Here is a 20,533-nt window from a genome sequence, read left to right as displayed (position 1 = left end):
TTATCCTCCCATATCCAGTAACCTGTGTTTATTATACATTATCCCCCCATAGCCAGCAACCTGTGCTTATAATACATTATCTCCCCCATAGCCAGTAACCTGTGTTTATTATACATTATCCTCCCATAGCCAGTAACCTGTGTTTGTTATACATTATGCCTCCCATAGCCAGTAACCTGTGTTTATTATACATTATCCCTCCCATAGCCAGTAACCTGTGTTTATTATACATTATCCCTCCCATAGCCAGTAACCTGTGCTCATTATACATTATCCTCCCATAGCCAGTAACCTGTGTTTATTATACATTATCCCCCCACAGCCAGTAACCTGTGCTCATTATACATTATCCTCCCATAGCCAGTAACCTGTGTTTATTATACATTATCCCCCCATAGCCAGTAACCTGTGCTCATTATACATTATCCTCCCATAGCCAGTAACCTGTGTTTATTATACATTATCCCTCCCATAGCCAGTAACCTGTGTTTATTATACATTATCCCCCCATAGCCAGTAACCTGTGCTTATTATACATTATCCTTCCATAGCCAGTAACCTGTGTTTATTATACATTATCCCTCCCATAGCCAGTAACCTGTGTTTATTATACATTATCCCCCCATAGACAGTAACCTGTGTTTATTATACATTATCCCCCATCGACAGTAACCTGTGTTTATTATACATTATCCCCCATAGACAGTAACCTGTGTTTATTATACATTATCCCCCCATAGCCAGTAACCTGTGTTTATTATACATTATCTTCCCATAGCCAGTAACCTGTGTTTATTATACATTATCCCTCCCATAGCCAGTAACCTGTGTTTATTATACATTATCCCTCCCATAGCCAGTAACCTGTGTTTATTATACATTATCCCTCCCATAGCCAGTAACCTGTGTTTATTATACATTATCCCTCCCATAGCCAGTAACCTGTGTTTATTATACATTATCCCCCCCATAGCCAGTAACCTGTGTTTATTATACATTATCTTCCAATAGCCAGTAACCTGTGTTTATTATACATTATCCCTCCCATAGCCAGTAACCTGTGTTTATTATACATTATCCCTCCCATAGCCAGTAACCTGTGTTTATTATACGTTATCCCTCCCATAGCCAGTAACCTGTGTTTATTATACATTATCCTCCCATAGCCAGTAACCTGTGTTTAATATACATTATCCCTCCCATAGCCAGTAACCTGTGCTTATTATACATTTTCCCCCATAGTCATTTATCGTTGGACCTAGGCAGCATGATGTCTTAGGCCGGCCCAGAGAGTGAGTGAGTGAGTGAATAATATAATATATATGTTCAGAAACATATTAGTAATATATGTAAATCGGGTTCATGCAAAGAGGGTGAAAAGTTATTAAAGAAAAACACACTTATTGCATCAAATTTACAAAGCTAAACTTTTAAAAACTTTCCTCATTTCTTTCTCGGGATGAGGAATATATTGGTTGTAGACTGAGGATTTCCATCTGCCCAATCTTTTAATAATATGCACTGGAGTGTCAGTGTTGAAGGAGACCGAAGCTGCCCCTATTCTAAATGAAAGACCCGAGACATGGATACAACCCAATCTTAGAAGTAGTGTTCTGATGTAGAAGATGAATTTAGCCGTAGTCAGAGGGATTCAGTGAGTGTGGGTAAATAAGAGTCAAGTATTTTAACTGGGCACTAGTTCTAGGTGGGATAAAGTGGTATAGTGGATGGATGAGTAGTTTGGTTCGTTTTAGAGGTTTGTAGAGAATGTATATAGTGATCATGATTTTTAGCGATATCCAATATTTTTAAGGTGGTCTCAAACAAACATAAAATGCTATATAAAATTTGTGGGAATATCGAATAGTTGTGTACAGTAAATCAGAGAGGACTCAGAATATCGAACCATCGATCGGTAACCTGGATGAAGTAGGGGGTCTTTCTGTTTTATTAAATACGCGGTAATATGCTTTTAATGGGATAGGACGTTAGGAAAGGTGTGTGATTGGGATAAGTGGTTGTGGCTGTATTTACCTTATCCTGGGACCGACCTGGCTCCGAAGCTTGAGCCGCGCGTGGCTGGATCACTCCTGCCTCCACACGAACCGCATGCGGCTTGATCTCCTCTTCTGACATAGCCGCGTGCACTGACCGCAGTGGTCGGTCACGTGGCCCGTCTGGCACTAGGAGCACGGCTCGAGTCATGAGCTTGCTCTTAAAGGGGCAGTGGGAGTCAAAAGTTGATTACCTAACTCCTTGCTGCTTTGGCCTGCACCGGTCCCTGGCTGGGCCCCTGCATGGAAGAGATGGCTGGCCTCTCCAGTGATGTCATTGTCATGATGCAGCCCAACTAGGGACTGGAGCAGGCCGAAGCAGCATGGAGTCAGATAGCTGCTTAATACAATATAGTTATATCATGGGCACGCTGTACTTAATTCAGTGGACTGTGCCCACAAGATAGTTAAAGCATGTACGCAAAATAATAATCTCATGGACATGCTGTACTATCTTGTGGGCGCAAGCTACTAAATTGTGCACATGAGATACTAGAGTCCATGATTTAAAAAATATATTTTTTTAATGTCACCTCTGATGCCCCGTACTATAGTGGAAATCTCAATCAAAAATCTACTGCAGATTTTAGTAGCAAACTGACCAAATTTTATCTCTAAACCCCTTGCCAATTGTCACTTTCAGATTTAACAGATTTGTGAGTATTTATCACAGGGCTTAAAATTCGTAGTCCTGGGCTTTTTTACGTACTGCCTAATATCCTGTAAATTAAGTACTTCAGTTTATGGTAGGTATCATTTTATAGGCTATTTATTCGTAGTCCTGGGCTTTTTTACGTACTACCTAATGTCCTGTAAATTAAGTACTTCAGTTTATGGTAGGTATCATTTTATGGGCTACTGTATATTTTATACAAATAAAACATAATAATAATAATAATTATGTTAATAATACATAGACATAACAGATAGCTTCTTTTCTTTAACAAGTTTCATATTCTTTTGGATTTGTCTTTAAGCACCAAAACAACTTTAACTTTTAGATGATGTGAGAGCACTGAACAGTGAGACTGCAGGGGCATGATCCATATACCAAAACTGCTGCATTATGTTAAAGTTTTTTGGCGTTTAGGTATTGTCATGCATGAAAAAGGGCATTTATTCTCAAGATGAGAATATCATTCTGCCTCTTTATAAATCGATGGTAAGACCACATCTTAAATATGCTGTGCAATTTGGGGTACCTTTTCTAAAGAAGAATATTATGGCACTAGAAAGAGTGCAGAGGCGGGCTACAAAATTAATAAAAGGAATGGAACATTTTAGCGATGAAGAAGAAGCTATAAAGGAAATTTAAACCTACCGGTATTTAGTTTAGAAAAATGTCGCCACAGAGGGGATATGATAACATTATACAAATATATTCGGGGCCAGTACAAACCATTATCTGGAAATCTATTCACAAACCGGACTTTACATAGGACACAAAGTCATGCGTTTAGACTGGAAGAAAGAATATTTAGTCTAAGGCGAAAGGAAAGGTTTTTTCACTGTAAGAGCAATAAGGATATGGAATTCTCTGCCTGAAGAAGTGTTTTTATCAGAGTCTGTACAGATGTTTAAACAGCAACTAGATGCATACTTGCAAAAACAGAATATTCAAGGATATAATCTTTCAATGTTGGATAATAGCTTCTTGATCCAAGGATAAAATCTGACTGCATTCTGGTGTCAAGAGGGAATATTTTTTCTAGTTTGTTGCAAAATTAGAAGTGCTACAAACTGGGTTTTTTTGCCCAACAGCAAAAAACAAATGTGAGGAAGGCCGAACTTGATGGACACATGTCTCTTTTCAGCCTATGTAACGTTTGAGCAGGGCCCTCTTCAAGCTATTGTTCCTGTAAGTGTTTGTAATTGACTTATTTGTTGTTAGATATCCCCCTTTGATAATATTGTAAAGCGCTATGCTGGTGCTATATAAATGCCAGTAATAATAATAATGTAAATTCATGTCCAAGCAAAGTGGTTTCCTCATCTATAGTTACATAGTTACAAAGTTCCATAGCTGAAAAGAGACTTGCGTCCATCAAGTTCAGCCTTCCTCACATATGCTTTTGCTGTTGATCCAAAAGAAGGCAAAAAACCAAGTCTGAAGCGCTTCCAATTTTGCAACAAACTAGGAAAAAATTCCTTCTTGACCCCAAAATAGTAGTCAGATGTCTCCTTGGATCAAGCAGCTATTACCCCACTAATTAGAAATGATATCCCTGTATGTTATGTTTTTGCAAGTATTTATCCAATTGCAGTTTAAACATCTGTCTAGACTCTGACAAAACCACCTCTTCAGGCAAATAATTCCATATCCTTATTGCTCTTACTGTAAAAAAAACCTTTTCTTTGCCTGGAAATCTCCTTTCTTCAAGCCTAAATGTGTGACCTCGTGTCCTATGTATAGCCCTGTTTATGAATAGATTTCCAGATAATGGTTTGTACTGGCCCCGAATATATTTGTATAATGTTATCATATCCCCTCTCAGGCGCCGTTTTTCCAAACTGAAGAGATTTAAATTTTTTAACCTTTCTTCATAACTAAAATGCTCCATTCCTTTTATCAATTTTGTAGCTCGTCTCTGCACTTTTTCTAGTGCCATGATATCTTTCTTTAGAACAGGTGCCCAAAATTGCACAGCATATTCAAGGTGTGGTCTTACCAGCGATTTATAAAGAGGCAAAATTATATTTTCATCTCGAGAATTTATGCCCCTATTTATACATGACAAAACCTTACTGGCCTTAGCAACGGCAGATTGACATTGCATATTGCTACCTAATTTGTTGTCTATAACAATTCCCAAATCCTTCTCGTGTGTGGTTATCCCTAGTTCACTACCATTTAGGGTGTAAATTGCTTGTGCATTCTTAACCCCGAAGTGCATAACTTTGCATTTTTCTACGTTAAATTTCATCTGCCATTTTAGTGCCCAGTCCCCCAATCTATCCAAATCCCTCTGCAGCAAGGCAATATCCTGCTCACATTTTATTACTTTACAAGGTTTTGTGTCATCTGCAAACACTGATACCTGGCTTTCAATGCCCATTTCAAGATCATTTATAAATATGTTAAATAGAAGCGGTCCCAAAACAGAACCCTGAGGGACACCACTTACCACTTTTCTCCAGCTTGAAAATTTACCATTTATGACAACTCGTTGTACTCTATCCTTAAGCCAATGTTCTACCCAAGAACAAGAATATTAATTTAGACCAATTTCTTTTAGTTTGAAGACTAACCTATTGTGAGGAACCGTATCAAATGCCTTGGCAAAATCCAAGTAGATCACATCCACTGCAACACCCTGATCTATATTTCTACTTACTTCTTCGTAGAATGCAATTAGGTTAGATTGACATGACCTATGTTTCATAAAACCATGCTGATTATTGCTAATAACACAGTTCTTCCCAATGAATTCCTGAATATTATCCCTTAATAGCCGTTCAAATAATTTCCCAGTCACAGAAGTTAAGCTCACAGGTCTATAATTTCCAGGCAAGGATTTTGAACCCTTTTTAAATATAGTAATAACATCTGCCTTCCTCCAATCCTCCGGTACAATACCTGAAACAAAAGAATCTTGAAAAATTAAATACAGAGGTTCACTTATTTCCCCACTTAGCTCCTTAAGTACTCGTGGGTGGATACCGTCAGGCCCCGGAGCTTTATTTACATTAATTTTCTTTAATAGCTGTAGCACCTTGTCTCGAGTTATCCAATCACAAGTTGTCTGCAAGTTTGTTGCAGCAATCACTTGCATATCTCTTGCCATAGGATCCTCATTAATATATACTGAAGAAAAATAGTTATTTAAAATTTCTGCCTTTTCCTGGTCTTCATTGACTAACAGACCCATCTCTGTTTTCAGTGTACCTTCACTTTCATTTTTTGTTTTTTTAGAATTAATGTACTTGAAAAAATGCACACAAAATCACATCAGCTAATGATTATTTTATGTATCTCTCCTTTAAGGTACTCAATAGGAGACACTGGTGTCCCATTCTGTTTGCAATCTTGTGTGAAGCCACTTAAATATGCCATCGCTGTGAATGACCATGGCACGGAATATGTCCACCAGCACATGGGCAAAGAACCCAGTGGCAATCGCTTTAACAAGATGTCTCTGAACCATCAAGGTCAGAACTTTTAATTTTCCATCATGATTTCAGCTAACTGTCAAGATGTCTTTGTTTGCATATAATGAGAAAATACGGCTGAATAATAGGTCTCTGACTAAGTCCAGAACATGGACAAATCGATCTGCTGCTTTTATTGATTTGATACTACAATAAAGATGGTGTGCTGAAGTCCTATTTCTACATTCCATGATTCCAGTAATGCTCAGTACATTTTTTTAAGTGTATCTGTTACATTCTGTGGAGCAGGGTATATGACCGCTGGACTTGATACTGGCAAGTAGAGTGTTTATTTGTATGTGTGAAGTAGTTGCTTGAGCACCGTATTTTATTTTTGTGTATATACTAAACTAAAGCCTTTGAATAAGAAAGTCAGGGCTGTTTTTCTGTGGACAAATCCAGCATAAAGAAAACCAGACATAGAATAGAAAACCAAAAAACCAAGAAAAACTAAACAAGAATTGTAACAAGAGTACTGGATACCAGAAGCCATAGCCAGAATGATCCGCAGCTAGGAACAGGATGTGACACATACTGACACACTGACATGCATACTGACAGACAGACATACACACTGACACACATACTAACCCACAGACATACATACTGACAAACAGACAAACATACTGACCCACAGTTACACACAGACATACTGACACACAGACATACTGACACAGACACCAACATACAGATACACAAACTCACAGACATACAGACATACATACTGACACACAGACACACTGACATGCATACTAACACATAGACATACATAATGACATACATACTGACAAACAGACATACATACTGACACACAGACACACTGGCATACATACTGATACACAGACATAGATACTGAAACACAGACAAACATACGGACACACACACACACACACACACACACACACACACAAGTAATGTTTTAGCCAGCCTCCTGTTTCTTACCTTTTGGGTGCAGGAGTGTGGCTGGGACTGAAGGAAGTTGGTCTTGCAGCTGTCTCTTCCCTCCTCACTGCCTCCTCCCTTCCGTGCGGAGTAAGCTGGGAGGAAGTGAACGGCCATTTTTAAAAGGGCTCAGCTGCGCTATTCAACGGCCGCAGTGATGCATGTCCCTTTAAATAAGAGTTCAGCCAAATGTCTCGGTACTTACTCATACTAAATAGTAGTACTGTTTCATGGTTATATACAGAGTTATTCAGTAAAGCAAGAATTCAAGGTGAATTCTTTACATTTTAAAAATTGTATGCGTTTGTTTTGTTTTAAGTTATTTTTTAATTGTTAAATTCCGTTACTTTATGAATGGTACATAAAAACATTGTGTCTAATAATTGTACCCTTATGGATCAATATTTTCTAGTTGTGTCATAACAATGAAGTAATGCATAACCTAATATTAAAATGGAATATTCCATTAATTTAAACACTGCAGGGCTCTGTAGTAGAGAGGATATTAAATAAACATGACATTTCAGGCTGGCACAGGGCCTTTAGGAACTAGATTATGATGATGGTATGAAATGTCATTAGTTAATAAAGAGTTAATACAGTTTAAAGCATTCATTGTATTCCAGTGTTCTTCTTGTAACAGATGTGTGTGTGTGTGAACATGCCCTGTATGCTGTCCTCACATTGGAATGTTGGGCCTCTTGGAACATTTTCATTTTTCATTCCCTGCCCTGTCATCATTTTCTACCAGGAAGTTTCCAATAAAACCACTTATAGGGTTATTCACTGAAGTGTGAATTTGAAGTGAATTTTGAATTTTAAGCCAAAATAGCAGATTTGGAAAAATTCTAAAAGTCAGCTCTGTTTTCAGTTTTACTATTTACTGTGTGCGATGAAACTGCCCTGTTTATTCAGTTGATTGACTTTTTTTGTTTCGGTAGTTGAAACTACCGAACACCGACCTCACCCCTGGCTCATTAACTTCAAAGAGAACAGTGAATTAAGTGCTCTCCCTGTGTGGCCACCGTTTGTATAGTCAAACACTGCGTGCAGGAAATAACGGCAGCCATCTTGTTCACATGAAAGGAGGCAGCAGGACTTGGTCATCGAGTGTCTGGAACTAAAATCAGACACTCGACTTCCCGAACACCGGTCAAACTTTGCGAACGCCTGCTTCCTTTCCCCGACCAGCCAGGAGATCACTATTTGGTAGTTTTGTTCCCAAGAACTAGGGGAACAAACGCTGCTATGAGCCAGGGTGTACTGTTGTTAGTGGATTTGTTCAGTTTAAAGACTTTCCGAAATAGACAGACCACACAACTAAACTCATGGAACTATTTCTGGGCAGGAGCCTCATCTGCGGACAGTCAAATTAAGACATCGATGAAATTCCTAAACCCCTGAACTGATCTGGGTGTTTTTTGATATGTTGGTCACCCAGATCAGGGCTATCAGGGGATGTAACATTTATGGGGATTTTATGTGTTTTGGGGTACTTTTGAAGTTTTCTGCCTGGAGATAATTGAGTTATTACAGTATCTGATTCCATTGTCTCCCAGGCAGAGAGGAGGGATTGTATGATATGTAGGGGAGTGTCATACTTTGTAACCTTGCTGTTATTGGTTTGTAACTTTGTGTTGGAGTCCCCTACAAGGTCCATGTGGGAGTGCCCCTTGCGTGGGGACTTGCATAAAAGCCAAGTGTGGTACCATTAAAATTAATTTCTGTTGTACCTTTCATCTAGTCTAGGCTGATGTTTGGGTAACTGTCTACTTGCTGGGGAGAAACTGCTTGGATGCTGCATTTGTCTGGGAACTGTTCGTATCTACACCCGAACTACAAGCTATAATCATTCAGGCTTCGACAGTTCGGGAGGAAATAGTCGAACAGGTATCTACAATACCAGAGTTCGTAACACTGTGAATTCCCAAATTCACATTTTAGTAAATAACCCCATATGACATTATCAGTTTACCGTTAGTAATGTAATAATGTGTTGAATTTTCTATAGTTGATCTCTTTAAAAAAACAAAAAACACACAAATAACATAAACAAAATGTAAAATTCTATATTTGATAGATCTCACACTAATTCTTTTTTTTTTTTTTTTTTGACAATCTGAGTGTTTATTTAGATTTTATCAAGACATTATAACATTACAAACATATAAGCAGTTATACGGGAAAATGAGTAAACATACATAGTGGGGGTAGTACATCAAAATAGGTGAACAAAGCGGGTTGGGTGTTCTCCACTACATTGAGGGAACAGGAGACCCAACCAGGGATTTTCAGCCCCGTCTCGTAAAGGGGAGGCTCAGCTTAGTCGCCCAGAGTCAGGTGGGGTACATAGGACCTTTTTCAGCTTAGGGGGTCGTGCTTATAACACAGAGATTGCCTGATAGGTCCTATATGCCACCTAACTCAGCTTTATTAGATAATTTCACACTTAAGCCCAGGTGTATGTTAGCTTGGTTGACTAATCGCTTAGATCAATGTTGGAACTGTCACCCTACTGTAACCCTAATTGGAGGTGCCCTGAACAGGCGCAACTGCGCAACTATATTGTCCCTAGTCGGTCTCTGTCTGTCCCCCTATGGGGGGGGGAGGGGGGGGGGGGAGGGAGAGAGATACAGGTCGGGGGTAAGTCTGAGTGGTCAAGGGTCCCTTGTCAGGGCTTGTCAACGTCAATTAGGTGCCCGGTGGTGTGGGTAGGCACCTCGAGCCATACAACTCAAGTGAAGGCGGGTAGATTCGTCGTCTATATACAGTATGTTACATCCGTAACCATAGCTAGGTCAGAGGGCCATACAGTGGGGGGACTGTTGCTTGGGCAAGGTAGTATAGGGCAGATGGGGAGGGATTACAGGGGGGGGGGGGGAGAGAGGGTCGGCAGCAGCAGGGAGGAAACCAGGGGGAGGGTCCGCCAGCGACACCCCGGCCCATAGCCCAACAACCCGAGTCCACCCACACTCCCGTCTATTCGGCCCCACGTCTCCGGGAACCCGCCGGTACACGAGCCATGTATTCGATCCAGGGGGCCCAAAGCCGGGCGCACTTTTCCGCCGTCCCCTGTAGGTCAGCTGTGAGGCTCTCCATACTGTATATCTCTTCTACTGCTTCCATCCAGTTAGCTATGGTGGGGGTTGTTGTGGATTTCCAGCGGGCGGGAATGAGGCTCTTGGCTGCGTTTAGGAAGTGTCGCGTAAGAGATCTCTTGTAGGCTCCCAGGGGCATCGTGGAGTGGTGGAGTAGCATCGGTAGGGGTTGCAGTGGTATGTCGGAGTCAAGGATCTCGCGTAGTTTCTCGTGTACTTGTCGCCAGAATGCCTCGATGGGCGGGCAAGACCACCAGATGTGTAGGTCCGTGCCATCGTCCGCTCCACATCTCCAGCACCTAGCCGATGGCAGCAACCCCATCTGGAAAAGCCTATGGGGGGTCCGATACCAGTTCGTCATGAGCTTGTAATTGGTTTCTTGAAGTTTCGCACTGGTCGCACCCTGATGGGCGAGGACGTGTATTTTCTCCCATTCCATTTCAGAGAGGGTAGTCCCCGTGACTTGTTCCCATTTAGATTGGTATCTCGCAGGGGGGAGCCTGGTAGCCTGCAATATCATGGAGTACAGCGTGGAGATACCCCGTGGAAGATGTCGTCCCTCCGTACAGAGGGTCTCAAAGCCCGTCTTTTTCCTGAATAGTAGTTGCTTTCCCTGGAGGGAGCTGTGGTAGTGTCGGATCTGTTGGTATCGAAAACGGGCTGACCCCGTTGGAGGTGTTGAGGAGGTTAGTGTCTCGAAAGGTTTCAGGCGTGTGTCTGCACACCAGTCGCCAAGACATGGGGTGTTCGGGTTACCCAAGCCGATGATGTCCCCGGGGGCCAAACCGCCGGCAATCTCTGGATTATAGATCACTGGGGTCAGCGGATTAGGGTTGGTGGTGAGGTCGAGCTTGTACCGTAGAGTCGCCCAGATCTGTAGGGTAGCTCCAATGAGTGGGTGAGACCGGATTTCTTTAGTCTGTGCGGGTTTTGGCAACCAGGTAATCCAGGGCAAGCGCTCCTTGGAAGCAGCTCGCTCTAGACTAACCCATTGTTTATCAGTGTCCGGCACGTGCCATTCTATCACCCTGAGGAGGTGAGCTGCCTGGTAGTATATTTGAATCGAGGGAAGTGCCACCCCACCCTGGCGTTTTGGTCTAATCAGGTGCGTGTATCGGAGTCTGGCTACTCCCGAGGCCCAGACGAAGCGGTTGATGGCCGTGGACATCTCGTTGAAGAAGGTTTTGGGGATTTTGATGGGGATCGTCTGAAATAAGTATAGGAGGCGCGGCAGGAGGTTCATCTTCACCGCGTTTATCCTCCCGAACCATGATATACAGGATCCCCCCCATCTTTTCATGTCCGCGGCCAGTGTCCGTAGGAGGGGAAGGAAGTTTTCTGTGTACATCTTTGCTAGATCACTCAACAGCCAGATGCCGAGGTATTTAATGCGTTGCGTGCACCAACGAAATGGGAAGTTAGCTCTCAGATGGGTTGTTAGGCCGGGGGGGAGCTCCAAGGGCAGAGCCTCGGATTTCTCTGTATTCAGGCGCAGGTTGGAGAGTGCTCCATACGTTTGAAAGGACCGTAGCAGGTTGGGGAGCGTGACTATCGGATTGCCGATAAAGAAGAGCAAGTCATCCGCATAAGCGGCCACTTTGTGTTCCGATTTGGCTACTTTTATTCCCGTAATACCCCCATCCTGTCTGACCGCCGCCAGAAAGGGCTCTAGCGTGAGGGCAAACAGGAGGGGGGACAGGGGGCACCCCTGCCGCGTGCCATTGCTGATGGGGAAAGCAGGGGATAGTGCTCCGTTAATCCTCAGGCGGGCCTTCGGTGACGTATATAGGGCTGCTATCCATGATCGGATGTTGGGGCCGAAACCCATAGCCTGGAGGGTTTCTTCCATGAATTGCCAGTCGACTCTGTCAAAAGCCTTCTCGGCGTCGGTGGAGAGCAGGAGGCCCCCTCGGGAGGTGGTTTTAGCGGAATGGATGATATTGAGGGCTCTGGTCGTATTATCTTTCGCCTCGCGTCCTGGGATGAAACCTGTTTGGTCCGGGTGCACCAGATCTGGTGCAACCTCCCCCACACGGCGGGCCAGGATCTTCGTGAAAAGCTTAAGGTCCGCATTAAGGAGGGAGATAGGACGATAGCTGGCGCAGGACGTGGGGTCCTTACCCTCTTTGGGGACCACCGCTACTGTGGCCATCAAAGTGTCCTCCGGGAACCTCCCACCATCCAGCAACGAATTAAGGCTTGTCAGTAGTTCGGGCATGAGCAGCTCTTCAAATGTCCGCAGATATCCCACCGGGAAGCCGTCAGGGCCCGGGGCCTTGTTTGCTTTTGCCGCCTTAAGGGCTCCTTTGAGCTCCTCTAGGGTGATGGGGGCGTCCAGGTCCTCGGCTTGGGTCTGCGTGAGTTTCTGGGTGAGATGTTGTTCCAGGTATTCTCGAATGTCGGCACGTCTCCGTAGTTTTGCCTCCGCTCCTACCTCCTTCGGTAGGTTGTACAGTTTCGCATAGAACTCTCCAAATTCTTTCATGATGGCTTGTGGTCTCCGTTCGGGGGGCGAATTAGCCTTTTGCAGGAGAGTAATGCGGGACTGCCTCTGTTTCTTGCGGAGCATGCGGGCCAACAGGCGACCGCATTTGTTTGAGTTCTCATAGAAGAATCTCCGGGATTTGCGGAGTGTGTGCGTCAGGTTCCGGGACAAGAGGGAACGTAGGTTCCTCCTCGCCTCTAGCAGGGGGCGGAGATTGTCTTCAGTCGGTACGGCTCTGTGTACTATTTCCAGCTGCGCTGTATGTTTGTGTAGGTCCTTCAGTGCGTGATTTTGCTCCCGTTTGCGTCTTGTGCAGGTCTTAATAAAGTGGCCGCGGAGGACACATTTGTGAGCTTCCCATCGAACTTGTGGAGAGGTGTCCGTAGCCGGGTTCTCTAGGAAGTAGCGCCGAATGACTTCTCTCGTGTCTGTGCACACAACTGAATCCCCAAGCACCTGTTCATTCAGTCTCCATTGTCTGTCACTTGGTTTAAACAAGGGTGAGCGCAGCGTGGCTAGAACCGGGGCATGGTCTGACCAAATTGTCGTCTGGATGTCGCAGGTCAGAAGGAGGTGCAGGTATTCCTGAGCAATCAGGATATAGTCCAGGCGGCTGTGACCGTGGTGGACCTGTGAGTAAAACGAGTAGTCTTTGTCTTCAGGATGGAGCACTCTCCAGGCGTCAGCCAAGCCCGAATCTCGCAGGGCCTTCCCGACCGTCCGGATACAAAGACCGGAGTGCGAGCTGCAACCTCTAGAGGTGTCGAGACGTGGGTCTAATGGGACATTTGTGTCCCCAGCTACAATGAGTAGTCCATCTCGGAACTGGTCTAGGAGTTGGAGGGTCTTTGAGAGAAATCGGTGTTGTCCCGAGTTCGGGGCGTAAATCGTAGCCAGCGTATATTTCTTATCGGCAATTGTTCCCTTTAGAAATAAGTAGCGCCCGTTCGGATCTATTTTCGTATCCAGGCAGCAAAACGGGATGTGTTGGGCGAAAAGAATTGCCACACCTGCTCTCTTCGCTGACTGGTGGTTTGCGAAATACCCAGTTGGGAACCTCAAGTCCCCCAGGGGGGGGGGAGCAGCACCCTTAAAGTGGGTCTCCTGGAGGAACGCTATAGAGGCCCGAGCCGTCCACAGGGACCGGAGCAAATGAGACCTCCTTTCCGGGGTGTTCAGGCCCCTCACATTGTTGGTCCAGAGGCGCAGGGGGGCCGGGCCGAAACCCCCACCCGGGCTCCCCGCCATAGCCGACAAAAAAAAGGGGGGGGGGGGTAGGTTCAGAGAGTGGGGAGGGAGGAATGCAGTCAGGGGAGGGGGGGGGAAGGGTAGGGAAACTGTCAGGGGGGGGGGGAAGAGGGGGGGGTCAGCGAGGTAGGAAGGGAGGTCAGGAAATAGCGGATTAACCGCTATCACAAGTGAATAGACTTGACTGTGTGGAAGGCGTCCGACAGGCCTGAGTCCCCAATCCCTTTAAGTAACTCAGTCGCCCGCGGTCCTCCCGTCTGTAACCCGCAGTCTGTCCTCGGGGTCGTACACAGAAACCGTACAGGTATACTCAGTACATTCAGTGTAAATGTGGTACAGTGTGAAGAAAAAATTAGTGTGTCGTAAACTACTACGTCCGGCCCTCGGCCGGTCTGATTTGAGCAAAACTAGGACTAAGGTCTAGGTACTAATCTGGGTTCGGTTGACACTTTACAGGGCAGGGGGCCTAACTCACGGCTAACTGACCAATTCTCGAACCCCAACCCCCCGGGCTTCGAAGCACACCTTATGTTACTGATCCCATTGCTACCTCTTACTCTCCTTCACTTCCCCTACCCAAGCCACCCCAAATGCAACATCCAAGTTAGGTCGTTTAGCCAGTTCACCCGAGTCCCATCCGGGTGGTGTTGTCTAGAAACCAGTCCCCCACCCAAATCCCAGGGAGGGGCTAACGCTTGATAAATACGCTAACCCAAAGGTATCAATGGGGGGGGGTGAGCTTAGTTACTGGATAGCGTCCCAAGTTCATGGTGATGCAGCTCAGCACGGGGGGGGGGGCAGCAGCAGAGTCACCTTAGGCCAGTGTCCGAGGTTCATTCCCACCTCCCAACCTACTGACTATTGCCCACTATGGTCAACCGCGATGCCCACCCCAGGTACCTCAGTAGTAGTCCTCTTCTGGGCTCTAGTAGGAGGTCACTCCTCAGATCCCGCCGGGCCTCCAAGCATCCGAGCAGGGGAGTCTCTCACTCTCCGCGTGTCCGGCGGTGGGCTGCCCGTATCTCGCCTTCGGTTGGGTGCCAGTGGTGTCTCCAGAAGCCAGTTACGGGTGCGTACGAAGGGGATGTGTAGAGCACGCAGTGTGGGGGCCACATCGTCCAGCCATCGGATGTGCAGCCAGGTATTGCCCTGTCGAATCTGCAGGCTGAACGGGAAGCCCCAGCGGTAGGGCACATTTTTCTCTCGTAGTATAGCCGTTATGGGCCGAAGTGCTCTCCTAGCGTCTAAGGTCAGGCCGGAGAGGTCCTGGAACAGCGCCACGTTTGCGCCCTGGAACAATATGGTGTCTGAGCCTCTGGTGGCCGCCATTAGTGCGTCCTTCAGGCTATAGGCGTGTAGGCAGCATAGCACATCCCTGGGTTTCCCATCTTGCCTCGGGGGGCCCAGGGCTCTGTGGATCCGGTCGAATTGGATAGTCTCTGGGCAGTTGCGGCCTAGGATCTGCCTAAACAGGGCCTGTACCTTCTCAGACAGTGGGGTTGAGTCCGGTTCAGGTAGGCCGCGGATGCGGATGTTCTGACGGTGGCTCCGGTTCTCTAAGTCCTCAACCTGCCGTCTCAGTGTAAGTAAGAGGTTACCCTGTCTTGTGGCGGCAACCTCAGCAGACCTGTGTTGGGACCGGCTCGCCTCCGCTTCTGTCTCAAGGGCCTCCACCCTCACCTCCACTGCCGTCAGCTCGGTGCGCATGGAGGCGATCTCTTCTCGCATAGCTGCGCGGAACTCTTTCAGCATCCCGGTCGAGTCTGCTTTAGTGAGCATGCTGGACGAGATCCGGGAGAGTTCTTGCCGGATCAGTGTCAGCGCATCTGTCTGGTCTCCGTCTTCGGAGGGGGCTCCCGCGCTTTCTGCATCAGGGGAAGCCGACGCCATCTTTGCAGTAGGCCCGGCGGAGCGAGAGTCCGACGGGGTGGACACGAAATCGTCTAAGGTACCTCTACTGTTCCTCGGGGAACCGGTGTGAGGGGTACCCAGGAGCAGGTGCCTCTTTGTTCGGACCATTGAGGGCTCTTTTGCAGGCTTTGTTAGCTGTTAGTATAGGCCGAGGGCACGGAGCTCTGAGACTACACGTCTGCTCTCATGCACGGTCCGGCCACGCCCCCCCTCACACTAATTCTATATATGATACATGGTGGCAGTAATTTAGAAATTCTTCTTATTTTGGCATATTATGGGAATGACTATCAGGTGTATTTACTTTATTTAGAGAATTTCAAATTTGTAGGCAAAATATCCAAAGTGGAGAAATTCCTTCAGTTAAATGTTCTGTAACTTTTGCTAACTGGGCCTAAAATGTGAAATTGACTTTGAATTCACTTTCCATTCTTACTTTAATTTGGTGAAAGGTAATGTGTCCGTTAAAGTTGTTAGTGTCTGAAGATTCAATAGCTTTGTACTATTATGCATTTGTAGATATGGCTTCAAGGCCAGCGATTAATTTAGTGAGCACACACAGAACACTGATATATGTAGATGAAACAAGCACAGTGTTTGGTATTGTGAATTCGAATCATTGGTTTTACGTGACATTTAACTAACTGTATAAGAGAATAGTAAAATGATAATCGTAGCCTGATAAACAGGTTCTTTGACACTTGAACGTCCCATGACTAGTTGTTTTGCTTGAAGAGAGTGTGAGGTATTCCAAGCTTGTTCAAGCTGGTAGATATCCGTCCCCTGTGTGCTGTCTAGTGTTAAACTAATTTGAACAAAATACATGTGTTTTTAGAATAAATGACCTCTTCTCAGAGAATTTTCACAAAACCATTGGCTGGATTACAAATTAATACAGTAGGGCATAAGCACATGGTAAATTGCTTGTTTTTACCCAAGGAGTATCCAGCCTCAGTCTTTACAGGCTTTCCTGGAACCATGTCTATTTGTTTCCTCAACGGTGGCCTATAGTTAACCCAAAAAATATAGTATAGCTCCAACCACCATGACCACTTCACTGATTTTAAGAAGGCGTGGTGGTAGGGGTCTGAATGTGTAGTATTTCTGCTTGAATCACTACACATTCAGAGATATTTGCACTTGTTAGTTATGCCCCTGGCATATGTGACTTTGGAAGCCTGGAACTCTGTTCCAGATTGCCAAATGTCAATTCTGTGCATATTTTACATCTACCGTCAACGTGCTGCGATGATGTCAGAGAGGGCGTGGAGATCTGTTAGAGCATTGTAAATTTAAAAAAAAAATTGAAAAAGGGTTGAGCAACCCTTAAATTACATGAAAGCATATAACTACTGTTTTAACATGTAGGTCCTAGCGTAGTTATCAGTAGCCACGTTTTTCCCCGTCAGATGGATTTAGAAGGTCTTCACAAGGAAGTTGCTCTAGAGGCTGTCAGCGTGATTTCAAACAAATATGCCCAGTGCTATTTCTGTTAATTTTTTAAAATAATATCCAAAAAGTGACAGCATTTTATATGCACCAGAATTCTTTTTTTTTACGATGATATGGCTTAGGTGCTTAGAATCTCCTTTTTAGCCAGACTTGTAGTTAGATTGTAGAGCATGCAACTAATGCAAACCGGCATATTTGAGAATTCGATCTCTCCCACTCTTAAGTTTTGTATATTTTCAGTTGAGTTTTTCATTCTCATTTTCTATGCAAATAAATTAGTAAACTATTAAAAAAAAAAAAAAAAAAAATAGACCAGCACATACTAGACTTAAATAGTTAAAAAGTCAGATTAAGATTTAAGGCAAAGATTTAGGATTGACAGAGATCTCCGTCACATGGCAATGAAGTGTTGCCCTCTGGGAGTTTCATGACAATTAGTTAAAATATAAAAGATAAAGCTATTATTTCTAAAAACCAAACTGCCAATGTTGTTAAAATGTTTGATCTTTACTACAGGTAAACCCTACAACCCTATGGTAAATGCTGGAGCCATTGTTGTCTGCTCATTGATCAAAGTGAGTATGTAAGCATGTGCTTCTAGAATTTAGGTTGGATTTACAGTCTATCAACAGTCACTGAGGTAAATAATGCGTGGGTAACAGAATGCAGTGCTAGCTACATTTAGGATGATGTATTATTTTATTGAAGCCCAAATAGTTGTCTAATAGCGACTTGTCACTTCCATGGAATTTACATAATTAAATAAAACATTGAAAATGACCTATACATTTTGTTAGTATTTTTTTACGAGATTCTAAATTTTCTTTTAAATACAGTATCTCACAAAAGTGAGAACACCCCTTTACATTTTTGTAAATATTTTATTATATCTTTTCATGTGACAACACTGAAGAAATGACACTCTGCTACCATGTAGAGTAGTAAGTGCACAGCCTGTATAACAGTGTAAATTTGCTGTCCCCTCAAAATAACTCAACACACAGCCATTAATGTCTAAACCGTTGGCAACAAAAGTGAGTACACACCTAAGTGGAAATGTCCAAATTGGGCCCAATTAGCCATTTTCCCTCCCCGGTGTCATGTTACTTGTTAATGTTATAAGATCTCAGGTGTGAATGGGGAGCAGGTGTGTTAAATTTGGTGTTATCACTCTCACACTCTCTCATACTGGTCACTGAAAGTTCAACATGGCACCTCGTGGCAAAGAACTCTCTGAGGATCTGAAAAAAAGAATTGTTGCTCTACATAAAGATGGCCTAGGCTATAAGAAGATTGACCATACAGCAGTTTCACAGGATAGGTTCCACTTAGAACAAGCCTCGCCATGTTCGACCAAAGAAGTTGAGTGCACGTGCTCAGCGTCATATCCAGAAGTTACATAGAAACATAGAATGTGACAGCAGATAAGAACCATTTGGCCCAACTAGACTGCCCAGTTTTTGAAATACTTTCATTAGTCCCTGGCCTTATCTTATATCTAGAATAGCTTTATGCTTATCCCACGCATGCTTAAACTCCTTCACTGTTCCACACATCCACTACCCTTTCAGTAAAGTAATACTTTTTTAACCTTTGCCCCTCTAATTTAAGATTATGTCCTCTTGTTGTGGTAGTTTTTCTTATATATAATATAGTCTCGTCCTTTACTGTGTTAATTCCCTTTATGTATTTAAATGTTTCTATCCTACCCCCTATCTTTCCTCCAAGCTATACATGTTAAGATCCTTCAACCTTTCCTTGTAACTGGTTGTCTTTGGGAAATAGACGTATGAGTGCTGCCAGCATTGCTGCAGAGGTTGAAGTGGTGGGGGGTCAGCCTGTCAGTGCTCATACCATACGCTGCACACTGCATCAAATTGGTCTGCATGACTGTCGTCCCAGAATGAAGCCTCTTCTAAAGATGATGCACAAGAAAGCCCACCAACAGTTTGCTGAAGCCATGTTACTGGAACCATGTCCTGTGGTCCGATGAGACCAATATAAACTTATTTGGTTCAGATGGTCTTGCCTACAGTCAAGCATGGTGGCGGGAGTGTCACGGTCTGGACCTGCATGAGTGCTGCCGGCACTGGGGAGCTACAGTTCATTGAGGGATCCATGAAGGCCAACATGTACTGTGACATACTGAAGCAGAGCATGATCTCCTCCCTTCGGAGACTGGGCCGTAGGGCAGTATTCCAACATGATAACGACCCCAAACACAACTTCAAGACGACCACTGCCTTGCTAAAGAAGCTGAAGGTAAAGGTGATGGACTGGCCAAGCATGTCTCCAGACCTAAACCCTATTGGGCATCTGTGGGGCATCCTCAAAATGAAGGTGGGGGAGCGCAAGGTCTCTAACATCCACCAGCTCTGTGATGTCATCATGGAGGAGTGGAAAAGGACTCCAGTGGCAACCTGTGAAACTCTGGTGAACTCCATGCCCACGAGGGTTAAGGCAGTGCTGGAAAATAATAGTGGCCACACAAAATATTGACACTTTGGGCCTAATTTGGACATTTCCACTTGGGGTGTACTCACTTTTGTTGCCTGTAGTATGCCTGTATTCTTATAAACAAAATGGCACTACTAATACTAACCCTAGCCACACCTCCTGACTTACACAGACTCCATGAGAAAATATTTAATTTTCAATCAGATCTTATAGCACAGTATGTTTACTTTAAAGTTCTTATGTACTGCTCTGTTAATTGAACTTTAATTACACACAATAGGCTGCTGCATGGTCTAACAGACTGGAGATAAGAAATTCTAAATTAAACAGACTGTGCAATAAGGGAAGTTCTTTTTCAGAAAGTGTGTATAGTGGCTGTGTGCGTCACTACCGGGTAGATGTGGCAAAGGCTGCATACGCAAAGTTGTAGCCAAAACTCTCTGTGGTAGAAAGACAGCACCGAATGCTGACTGCCAATTCATCATATTCATGATAAGTTGATTTTGTCACTAAGGAAGGAAGACCAGTTCCAAACTGAATGCCACTTTATAAATGCCTGGTACGTCCTCACTTTATAGACATATTGTCTTTTATACGTTATAGCGCATTCTTTTACTTTTTGAGTGCTGTAGAGCATCACCCAATTTGTTTCTGTTTGATATCGTTTTCCTTACCTCTTAATCTGACTACTTGATCCATTAATGTGTATGTCCAACTCCTTCGAGATAACTATAGCT

At 44.2% G+C, this 20,533-nt stretch overlaps 1 protein-coding gene across 3 annotated transcripts in view; it reads left to right on the top strand.

Annotated features, from left to right (window-relative positions):
• GLS2 (glutaminase 2) overlaps positions 1 to 20,533 on the top strand; it is an 80,634-nt gene that overhangs the window by 19,645 nt on the left and 40,456 nt on the right. For all 3 annotated transcript variants that reach the window (XM_063426987.1, XM_063427000.1, XM_063426995.1), the window contains exons 7-8: positions 6,040 to 6,203; positions 17,856 to 17,914. In XM_063426987.1, the coding sequence (XP_063283057.1) occupies positions 6,040 to 6,203; positions 17,856 to 17,914 (223 nt within the window). The remainder of the gene's footprint in view (positions 1 to 6,039; positions 6,204 to 17,855; positions 17,915 to 20,533) is intronic.

This window comes from Pelobates fuscus, chromosome 1 (assembly GCF_036172605.1).
Source record: "Pelobates fuscus isolate aPelFus1 chromosome 1, aPelFus1.pri, whole genome shotgun sequence".
NCBI classification, from domain to species: domain Eukaryota; kingdom Metazoa; phylum Chordata; class Amphibia; order Anura; family Pelobatidae; genus Pelobates; species Pelobates fuscus.
Note: the sequence above shows the minus strand (reverse complement) of the source record. Positions and strands in the feature narration are given on the sequence as shown.